The sequence below is a fragment of the Paroedura picta genome, chromosome 3, assembly GCF_049243985.1.
Source record: "Paroedura picta isolate Pp20150507F chromosome 3, Ppicta_v3.0, whole genome shotgun sequence".
NCBI lineage: Eukaryota > Metazoa > Chordata > Lepidosauria > Squamata > Gekkonidae > Paroedura > Paroedura picta.
In genome coordinates, this window is record NC_135371.1 from 113,931,696 (window position 1) to 113,943,407 (window position 11,712).

Sequence of the window (11,712 nt, forward strand, 5' to 3'; positions counted from 1 at the left end):
AAAACACGAGGTCACGTGCACTTCTGAGCATGTCCGGTGTCCTTCATAGACTTGTAGGGGGAAGGGGCTTTGATACAGTAAAGCTAAAACAGCCTCCGCTTCTTCTCCCCGCAAAAAATGCTCTTGAAGCCCTATCGTATTGAAATGAGCAGGAATCAGTAGAACTAGTTTTCATGAACATCTCTTGTTTCAAACCCTCTTCCAACCTTGTAGACTTTTGTCCTCGCTAATTAGAGGGCTGTGTGTGAGATGTGGTGAGTTATTTCTGACATATTACCCTTTGATGGATGCCCAAAATGTTCCATCTTTGAGCCTTACTCAGTTCTTGGAAACTGAGGGGCTTCGCCATTAACTAATTGAGTGCCACCTGACCTACTTTTTTCATCCATTTTGCATGGTCTTCACAGTGAGGTGACCAGAAAAGGTTTACCATCATATTCTTCTGTCCAGGATTAACCAGAGTGAACTGAAGCAGCCATGCCATCTAAGAATGTCAGTTTCTCCTGCTGATGTAGTTGTTGATTCCTGAAGAGGGTGAATGCTTTTTAATCTGGTGTCCCAGCTATGACCAGTCCACCTTGAGTGACTGCTAGTGGCCTTTTGCCAGTCTCAGCTCCTTAAGGCAGTGGTTCTCAAAACCTTCCTAATACTGCGACCCTTTAATACAGTTCCTCATGTTGTGGTGACCCCCAAACGCAATTATGCAAGTGTTCTTTCACAGAAATTAAACCAAAACTGACCAATGGTGTGAAGATCCTTTGTTCATAATAGTAAATTGTCTCAGTTCAGTTCTGCCTCGTCCCACCATGCCGATCTCACTTTTCCACTGCTCTAGACAGACAAACATTCTATTTCTATCTATCCCGCAAGGCTGTTGTGTGGATGGCATCCCCCTGGCCTATCTACTTACCCTGCCATGGCCCCTGTGAAAGGGTTGTTCGACCTCCAAAGGGGTCCCGACCCCCAGGTTGAGAACCACTGCCTTAAGATATTGCTCTCAGCTTCACTGACATCAGGGCCAAATTAAAGCCAATTGATGCCCTAAGCACTGCCCAACTATGGTGCCCCTCAGCCCTTCCATTGCTTTACTAACAAAACGCTATATGTTGACAGTGAAATAAGAGACAAATCCAGTTTTCCTCCAGGCCAGACCCAACTATATTGAACTATCTAATATGGCCCCACTCCCTCTCCCTCACGGAGGCGCCCCTGAAGCTGATAAATGTACCTGCTGGAATTTATGGTACTCCGATGGTCCTATTGAAAGTTGTTTATGAATTTTATTGTACATAACACTGGTCATGTTCACTGTCCCAAGATGGCAATAGCTGAGAGGGGTGGTATAAAATCAAGTATCAAATAAATAATAACAAGAAAATATAAACTTAAAAAGCACTATATAGTAGTAAGCAATATAAGGACACACACACACACACAAAAACCACACACAAAATCCTCTATGGTGTGTCTTTCCTTGGCAGACTAAAAACATGTTTATTTTGCTTAATGGTTCATCTTGGACTGACATGTACAAATCCCCTAAACAAATCAAGCCATGTGTTTAAGAGGGCTATGCCACATAAATACATGGTCATTTTTAAATGTAACTGTTCTCCTTTCAGTTTATAAGCTTGTATAACCACCAGGGGAAGAGGCATGCAGAAGGTCCCAGGTTCAAACTCTGGCATCAGCTAAATGTGGTGGAGTAGGTGATGTAAAGGACCTCCATCTGAAACTCTAGACAATTACTGTTAGTCTGAGATGGACAATACTGACCTGGATGGACAAATAATATCATTCAGTATAAGGCAGCTTCATCTATCCACAACCATGAATGGAATAAAATTAAGAATAAAGCAGAAGAGGGAAAAAGCATCATTGCGTTAATGATAATACTGCCTCAATAGGGTCACACCTCCAGCTCAGAAACAATATTTATAAGGGTGAACATTAACCACATTTATTTCCATTTAGAGCATGAAGATGAACCAATTCAAACATTATGCTGGCAGGCAAGATCTTAGTTGTATGATGTTGTTACATTTCATTGGGCTCCTGTTTTGATTTCTTTTACTTCTCCCTTTTTTGATTGTAGGTAATGGGTAAAGTATTTTATTATTCAATAATAATAAAGTATTTTAACCATGTTGAGACCCCCCCCCGAAAGTAACTAATAAAACCATCGTGTCATCCCTTGAGTCTGAATTCTACTCCTCTTGTTTCTAGCTCAATGGGAAATAGCACATAACATTCAGCCACATACAAAGAAACAACAGTTCATATATCTAAAAAGCCAGTAGTCTCTGTAAGAACCTACACCTGGAAATCATTCAGTACATGATTGGCTTAAAAAACGGAAGAATATACAAACTCTGGAGGATGCAAGATAGCTGAAACATCATCTGCATCAACTACAACTTTATTAGGAACTCCAATGAGTTGCCAGGTATTTCAGTAAGAGCACCCCCCCCACACTTTTAAGAACCCCTAAATACTAAAGCCATTGTAGGACAAATAATTGATCAGCAAGATTTTAACCATACTTCTACCACATAGGGGGCTCAAGGAAGGTTAAAACATCCATTACATTATCAGATTTTATTGGACAAACACATGTTGAACGGATGTCCCAGTACTCTCCCCCCAGCTCTCCAGAGTCAGTTTGGTGTAGTGGCTAGGAGCAGCAGCTTCTAATCTGGCAAGCCATGTTTGATGCCTCCGCTCCTCCACATTCAGCCAGCTGGGTGCCCTTGGGCTTGCCACAGCACTGATAAAGCTGTTCTGAGTAGTAATATCAGAGCTCTCTCAGTCTCATCTATTTTACAAAGTGTCTATAGTGGGGGGAGGAAAGGGAATGTGATTGTAAACTGCTTTGAGACTACTTTGTGTAGAGAAAACCAGCATAGAAGAAGGAGAAGTAGAAGAGTTGGTTCTTATATGCTGCTTTTCTCTACCAGGAGGAGTCTCAAAGTGGCTTACAGTCGCCTTCCCATTCCTCTCCCCACAACAGACACCCTGTGAGGTGGGTGAGGCTGAGAGAGCCCTGATATCACTGCTCGGTCAGAACAGTTTTATCAGTGCTGTGGTAAGTCCAAGGTCACCCAGCTGGCTGCATGTGGTGGAGTGTAGAATCGAACCTGGCATGCCAGATTAGAAGTCACCACTCCTAACCATTACACCAAACCAACTCCTCTTCAATGTCACTGTGATTTTACCTCCTTTAAGGTATTAACCGTTGGCAGAAATGCTGTCTTACAAAAACAAGTAGGCTTGGGATCTTTCTGTTCTATCCATAAGGGAGCAGGCAATCCTTCACTTCAAATTGTAGTAATCTGATTTAGAGGTAACCAAGGCATGCATCATAGCAAGCAGATCTTTTCTGTGCAGGTACCAACACTGGTAAAAAGGAACGCCTGGTCACAGCTGCTGCCTGCTTATCCATACCAGTAGGGTTGGATTTAAGAGTTCCCCCAGACAATGTATCTGGTTCCTGCTCAAGGAGTGTGCAATCCCATCCAGAACAGGTGACACCTTAAATCCTGGATCAGACCTTCCACCTGTTACTAGCACTTCTGTCTTTTCAGCTTATAAGACCATATGCACCCTCCAGGCACTAGTTGAGGGTTTCTACAGCCTTCACAAGATCAGCTGGAAGTGCGGGACAGAGCTGTCATCCACGTATCTGGTGACAAACTAGCCCAAAGAGCATAGGAGACAAGGTAGAACCTTATGGGATCCCATAGGCCAAGGGGCTGAGCAACGGACACCCAGAACTCCCTTTTGAAACCTGACCTGGGCTGTAACCACCACAGAACAGTTTTGAAGATCCCTTGACTAGGTGGAGTTGCCATGTTATTCTCTTTCCCTATAAAGGAGAGGCATGCTGCCATTTTCCTTGATAGATAAAAACTGAGGCACTGAGCTAATATTTTCAGCATTTGAAAAATACATAAAAACAATCAGTTTTTCACCTTAGTTCACGTTTTAATTAATACATGTTAAAAAGTTTTATTTGACTTTTATTAGTTGTATCTAAGCCTAAATAATTTAACATAGAACTATAGACTGGAGCAAGTTTTAGATCCCATAACAAAAAGAGGTCGATGAAAAGATTAATCTATAGTCCACCCTGTGCTTTAGAATTAAAAGTCACATGTACATTAGCCTTTATCTACTAAGGATATATCAAGGCTGTTGACTACTGCCAGCACTTAACATCAGCAAAATCACACTGGGACTTACAAGTTTTCAGTAGTCCCTGCTACTAAAAGAAACAGAACAGTTGCAATTAGTTGGTTTTACTGCTTGGATTTTTTTTTTGAGAAAGCTTTTTTTAGTAAAGGCACACCAGCCAGTTGAACACGGAAATCTTCAGATTTGTACCTTCAAGCTCCCACTCAATTCAGTCCTACAAGATAAACTGTTCTCAAGTAATGAGTCTTGGAACCTGTATGGAAGCACCCCAAGAACATTGGTTCCAGTTCAGCACAGAACATTTTAACTTTTGTTTCTATTACCTGTTACAAAAAAGAAAGAAAAGACTACAGTAAGTTGCCTGAAAAGCATGTGTCCCTTTGGGGGGTGGGGGCGGTGTTGAGGATGGGGGATGGGACGGACCTTTGAGGGAACAATACAGCAAGGGGAAATATCCATTTATGAAATGTTTGTAGCCATACTCACTTTCTTTAAAAGGTGTTTTGGGATCAATGTTTTCCTTAGTGGAATGTTGAAAAGCTTTAGAAGGATCAAATCTCTTGATACCCTGAATGGCATTTAGTTGTTCTTGGAGGTACCCCTGCATTTGCTTTTCCTTTGCTAGTTGAGTACGCAGTCTTGATACCTCCTGAAGAGGAAAAAAGACCTTGATATTGAACTCCATATAAACATAACAGAAAGGTGTCCCATGACAAAAAACACACACAAAACTCCTTTATCCCATTCAGCAGAAAATAAACCAGGAATACAAGTTTGAATTAGTTTGTTTAGCTGAATTAGTTTGTTTAGCTGTTCACTGGCTAAAAGCTTCTTAAACCGTGCCAGCTTTGATGTCTCAGAGCAACACCCCAGTTCAGTACTTTATAACAAAGGATGCTAGGAAGTATTCTGAATCTTAAACAAAATACATAACCCTTGTGAAAACATATCTGTTTGTTTTAAATGCACCAAATTGATCAAAATGTGGTTCCTCTGTTATTCCTCATCCTTCTCGAGTCCTGTGACTACCTTTCCTACCACAAAAATTACACAGCCAGTTTGGTGTAGTGGTTAGGAATGTGGACTTCTAATCTGGCATGCCGGGTTCGATTCTGCACTCCCCCACATGCAGCCAGCTTGGGTGACCTTGGGCTCACCACAGCGCTGATAAAGCTGTTCTGACTAAACAGTGATATCAGGGCTCTCTCAGCCCTGAGGTGTCACAGGGGGGTGTCTGTTGTGGGGAAAGGAAATGGATTTTAAGCCACTTTGAGACTCCTTCGGGTAGAGAAAAGCGGCATGTAAGAACCAACTCTTCTTCAGCTCACAGAGGCAGAATTTTCTTAGAGGCTCTGTATTATTTACTCTTATTTTCAGTACAAAATTATATGCCCTGCGTTATTTTTTAAACAAAAAGAGGCAGACTAGATCACTGAGTTACATGTCAGAAAGTGTACCTCTCCCTCACAGCATTAGCTAAATTATATACTTGAAATTCCTTAGATGTGACATTACAATCAAGAACTCTGTAGTGTGATCAAATTATTAAAAATTGTGGAACAAAGGGCAGAACAAAATTTAGCACTTCAGCACATAACTCAGGGAAATTTCTTGAATCCTATCCCCAGCATCTTAATAGAAGAAGAAAAGTTGGTTGTTATATGCAGCTTTTCTCTCCCCATCATCTTTACTGTGAGTACCTGAGTTTTAGTATATTGGGAGAGGGAGAAAAAGTTTCCAAACATAATTGTATAAGCTTCTCTTACATTGTCCCTTAGTCATCTCTTTTCTAAATTGTAAAGTCTCAAACTACTCAGCTTTTCCTAATACAGAAGGTGTTATAACCCAACGATCATCTTGGCTGATTTCTTCTGTACTCTTTCCAATTCTACAATGTTCTTTTCCAAATAGTGACTAGACCTGCTTACAATTACATTATTCCAAATGAGATACATTGCACCATACATTTGTAAGAGTTGGTTTTATACTCCACTTTTCACTATCCAAGGGAGTTTCAAAGCAGCTTACAATCACCTTCCCTTCCTCTCCCCACAACATACCCTGTGAGGTAATGGAGCTGAGAGAGCTCTGATAGGACTGCTCTTTTGAGAACAGGACTGTCAGGACTGTGACTAGGCAAAGGTCACCCAGCTGGCTGCATATGAAGGAGTGGGGAATCAAACCTGGATTGCCAGTTTAGAAACTGCGTCTCTTAACCACTACACCAACCTGGTTCTCCAATACAGAGGCACAATAATATTGGCAGTTTTATTTTAAGTCCCTTGCCTAATAATCTGCAGCAGTTTGTCCTTTTTACTGCTACAGCACAACATGTTGGTATTTTCACTGAGTTATTCACTATGACTCCAAGGTCCGACCCTATTAGTATATACTTAACAGTGGGATTTTTTTTCTTCCAACTTGTATCACTTTGCACTTACATACCCTGAACTTCATTAGCCACACTGTTGCCCACACACCCAATTTGTGGAGATCCTCCTGGATCTCTTTATGGTTGGCCTTGTTTTTCACCATGCTGAATGATTTCATGTCATCTACAGACTTGGCCACAAACTCAGCTTACCTCTCGTTCCAGATCATTCATCAACAAATCCGTAGGACACAACTGCTTAAGTCCCTCCTTTAGAAGAACTGTTTATATATTACTACTTTCTACTTCCTGTCATTTAACCCATGACTACTGAGTTTACTCAAGAGTCTTTGATGAAGTACCTTTACAAAACCCTTTAAAAAAAATCTATCATGAAAAGGCCATGTTTAGCAAGTAACGGTAAAATGCTTCCCCTGTCAACACAAACCTGTCTCATCTGTGTGTTTTCTTCTTTCAGCTTCATGACATGCTTGATTTTCTGCTTCTGATTCTGATGGCCTAGCAGCTTAGCGTATGCATCACTAAGTTTGTTGAGCTCTTCTTGGGCAGCACCATGCTCATTTATAAGCGCATTCTTCTCAGCTTCATATGCATCAAGTTGTTGCTGAAATACAACACTGAACATTTACTGAACCACAATAATAAGCAAAAATGTTCTCAGTGTCTTTCAAGTTCTCCATGCTTGTATTAAGCATCAAAGACAGATAGGACTTGTAGATTATGTGGTACTACAGGGAAGCAGGAGAGGTCAACATTCCAATTTGATTTTTCTGAATCATTGGAAATCCTTAGGATTCTTGATATTTTGTGTGCTCAACATACACTAACCTGAAATGGTTTCACTTTATTATACAGTTCTTCATATCGGATACGCCAGGTTTTTACATCCTCTTGGTAATCAGCTTCTGCTTTTTCTGCTATAGTTTTCCTAAAAAGTAAAAAAAGCTTATAATTTTCCAAAATATTATCATTTGTTTTAATTGACTCATCTTATCCTAGCTTCAGATGTACTTTGATCTTTGAAGACCCACACTATCACTAGTTAAGCCTCACCCTTTCACTTCTAGTTGCTTCTTGAAGTCTTCCTTTTGATCTTCTAGTTTTGCTTCTAAGTTGGCAATCTGTGCAATGCTTGATTCTTTTATTCTTTTAACTTCTGCATCCTTTAATGCTAATTTTGTCTGGACATCAAGCAGCATCCTGGGGCACGGGGGGGGGGGGGGGGGGAGAAGAACATTTTTATGTGATGATCCAAATACACATGAAATGCATTCTATAAGGAAAATAGCAAGTTTCTTTATAGTTGTACACATTTTTGTGGCAACAGATTTCAATTCCAATAGAATTACCTTCAATATGCAACTCACAGAACAGAAGAAGAACTTTTGATTCCCACCAAGCATCTTGAAAGGGCTAAGAGTCAAGATTGCTAATTCACTCTTTGAGTTCCTTTGGCAGCTTGCACGGTTTAAATGAACAGTAATAAGTTTTAAGCTAGATCTTTGTCAGAAGGGGGTAGCATGGAATGAATTAAATCAGGAATGAAACAGCCATTCAGCCTGCTCTAAGCAGTCAGAAGAGAGACATAAAAATGGCATCTAGCACTGTGTATACCTTTTGTATTATCGAGGTTTCCCTCACTTTGAGCTGAGAGGAGGAATGGTGTGGTAGAAATATTTTAATGAATGAATAGATGTTAGCCCTGAGGACCAGCCATACCTTGCATATTCCTCCTTTGCTTTTTCCTTAGCACGCTGTACCTCTTGCATCGCTTGAGTTGTCTGTTGAGCTGCTCTGTTCATTTCAGCTAACTGGTCTTGCAGAGCCGTCTTCTCCTGTCTGAGGCATGCCATTTCTTCAGACACACAAGCTTTGTAACTAAGGAAAAAAATGACAATGCATTCATTCCTAGTTGAGTGGGTTGTGCTTTAGTGTTTCTCTAGCTAGCCATGTGAGAACTGTCTACTTTCAGTTTGTTCTCAGCTTCCTTATGCTGTGCCATGTTCCCTACTTGAGCAGGTCATCTCTACCGACTCCTCATTCTATCCCTATTCATTCCTTTATGCTTTTTCGTATGAGACAAAAAAAATGTAACTTTCCTCTTTATACAATCTCCACCATATTTTTACCTTATCGTTTCATATTGTCTGAGTAAGGTTCTGATGGGTAAGAGATCTACTCTTTTTTATATGCAGCAATCCCTGGCTGAAGTGCATGTCGAGCAAGTAACAGCCAACCAGGGCCAATGGAATTGGATGGGAGGGAGGGAGGAGTGGACAGTAAAAGAATCTGTTGAACTGCTGTTTTATGTCAGAGATTAAATGCCAGGGGTTCTATTGGAGAAATCCAAGATCTCAAACTCAGCTTCTAGAGGTAGGCTAATGAAGTCAGCCTGTTGGGAGAGGAGCACACTTCAAATTTAGTCTGTGTTTATGAGAAAACAAAAAGGATCAAGCTAGGTGCCTGTTAAAAGGTAACTAGGAATCTTAAAAGGAGACCACAGAAAAAGATTATCTCCTAAAGATGAACCAGGAGAAATAAAATTTTATTCTGTTACAGTAAAATTCCATAAGCTTGATTTCTGCCTCATAAATTTTGAACAGTCTTCTTTTCCTGATTGTACCCAGCCTAAATTGAGGGATACAATTGTAAACCATATTTGCAAGACAAATCATTTAACCGATTTCAAAGGAGGAAATAAACGATATTTGTAGTTTTTGCCTGTAATCAGGAGAAAAAACACATATACATCTCTGAGCTGGCCGATAAAATCTAAAAGAAGGACAAGTATATGGTGACAGATGACTTGGAAACTGAAGGGAAGTCAGGGCTCATCTCACACCATGGAATCAAGCTGACCAGGAAGTTAAGATGGAATCTTTTTCATTTCTAGTCCCAGATTTCTAAAATCAGTTAGTGAACGTTTGGGGGCAATTGACCAGAATATGATTGGTGGAAAGTTTCTAGCTTATGAGGCTGTGGAAAAAGGGATTAGCAACTATCAGCTTGGATTGCCACATTGCACTGAAGAGGAAAGCCTGTGTTCAAAGTCCGTTCCCGTATTGGAAGCTGGCCTTCGTCAAGCTTCCAGTTCTTATAACCATTCTTGGGGAGGAATACTGAGGTCTCATTCTGCAAGTAGAGGTTACATAGCCACTTCTCTTTTGATTACTTTCCAGTGGTCTTCAACCCAGCTGTCTGTATCCTGATGATCTGTGCTTCCTTTATAAGAGCTATGCTTTGTTATTACTTGTTTTCTTAAAGAACTTCTGGTGTGACGTAGCTGCTTTTAAATCTCACTTTAAAGACACTGTACCACACCAATTAGTGCTGGCTGATGGATAGCTGCCCTCAGTCTTACACAATACACACTTTTAGCGGACCATGAAGAGGAAAAGGGGGAGGACTCTAGCAAACTTAGGGGTTGAATTCTAGAGCCAGGATTGAGAAGGAAAGGGTTTCTTTTGGAAAGTTAGAAAATATTATAAATTAAATCCTCTCGGTTGCTTTTGGCCAGCCTCAATGAGGGGGGAGGGAGTGATCTATGATAGTACCAGCCTCTTAATTATATCTGGTTACAGGGAGGACAAGGAATTATGTAAAAACTAGAATAAAAGCCCGTTGTAGCTGTAAATACAATGGGTGCTAGTATGGGAGGAGGATGTAAAATATAGGAAAGTGAGAGGTAGAAGGAAAGTGATTAAGAAAGAGATATGAAAAGAGAGAGAACGAAATATAGGTAGATGGAAAGAAATAAGGAAGAGAGAGAGAAAGAAGAACAGATACAAGTATTGACATAAAGAGGGAGAGAAAGACAGAGAGGGAATGACAGAAAAAGAGAAAGAAAGAGAAGGAGAGAAATAAACAGTGAGTGAAAGAAAGGGAGATAAAGAAAGGGAGAGAGAGGGACAGAAAGAAAGATATATAGGAGAGATGTAGAAAGAGATAGAAAAGAGAGAAAGTGGAAAAGGCCTGCTGTGACGTATCCCAGGCTCACCAGGCCTTTTCAGGGGGGGGGGGGACTCATTCCCCAACCCCCTTGGCACCGAAAAGGCCCGGTGAGCTTTGGAGATGTCGAGGTAGGCAGTCTCCCATCCGCACTCCCCGCTGGCTGGCAGAGGGGTGTCACAGTGTCTCCCAGGCTTGGCGGGCCCTGAAAAGGGCCAGTGGAGACACTGGCAGGTAGCCCTGCCACCCACACTCACCTGTGGCTGGGAGGGCTGGCTGCCAGGCTTGGTGGACCTTTGGGGGGGGCTAGAGGGGGGAGGAGACAGTATAGGAGGAGCTAAATCTCTAATTCTAGTACACAACTGGTAAATTTTGTGAACGCTTCCTCACATATACCTACCACTAGTAAATAAGCCCGCTGCAGGCTTAATGCAGCGGGCGCTAGCGAGGCTGGGGAGTCTGGCAGGGCGCGGCCAGGCAGGGCCGGCTCGGGCTGGGCCCGCGAGTCTGGCGGCGTGGCCTACCTTTCCATTGGCGACGCCCGAACTGGCTGTGGGCGTTGGCAGCGAGGCAATCAGCAGCGGGGCCGGACGGGTCAGGGCACCGGGCAGGGAGGCCGCAGCAGTCTCGAGACGTCCCATCCGCCCCGGAGGGAAGGAGGCGAGCTCCCACAAAAGTCCCGGAGGCTTGCAGAAGTACTTTGCTTTTTTGGGGACCGGCAGGGCATCGAGCCGCGCCCGCAGGCCGCGCCCGCACATCAAGCCGCGCCCGCGCATCGAGCCGCGCCCGGCCGCGCCCGCAAGCCGCACCCGCGGGTCGGGCCGCGCCCGGAAGCCACGCCCGCGGGTCGGGCCGCACCCGCGGGCCGCGCCTGCGGATCGGGCCGCACCCGCGGGCCGCGCCTGCGGATCGGGCCGCGCGGGCGTGGCCTGCACAGGCGCAGCCCGGCCCCGATTCCTTCTCCCCGCCCTCCCGCAGTAAGTAGCTTCCCGGGCCGCAAGCTTACGGCCTGGGAAGTTTTTTACTGCGGGGGGGGGGGGGGGCGGGGAGAGGGAGCTGCGGCCCGGCGCCATGGCCTTCGCGGCCTGGCACCGGGCCGCGGGCTGCAGGTTGGGGACCACTGCTCTAAGGGGCCGCCTCCAGCCTTCAGGTGAGACTCGCCATGCCTCCTTCCCTGC

General features: G+C 43.3%; 1 protein-coding gene across 4 annotated transcripts in view; it reads right to left on the reverse strand.

The window, feature by feature from the left end:
• Window positions 1-3,963: 3,963 nt before the first annotated feature.
• HMMR (hyaluronan mediated motility receptor) overlaps window positions 3,964-11,712 on the reverse strand; it is a 31,650-nt gene continuing 23,901 nt past the window's right edge. For all 4 annotated transcript variants that reach the window (XM_077327187.1, XM_077327186.1, XM_077327188.1 and 1 more), the window contains 6 exons: window positions 8,306-8,464; window positions 7,640-7,786; window positions 7,415-7,514; window positions 7,014-7,190; window positions 4,681-4,843; window positions 3,964-4,517 (listed from right to left, as the gene is read on the reverse strand). In XM_077327187.1, the coding sequence (XP_077183302.1) occupies window positions 4,498-4,517; window positions 4,681-4,843; window positions 7,014-7,190; window positions 7,415-7,514; window positions 7,640-7,786; window positions 8,306-8,464 (766 nt within the window). In that variant the 3' untranslated portion in view covers window positions 3,964-4,497. The remainder of the gene's footprint in view (window positions 4,518-4,680; window positions 4,844-7,013; window positions 7,191-7,414; window positions 7,515-7,639; window positions 7,787-8,305; window positions 8,465-11,712) is intronic.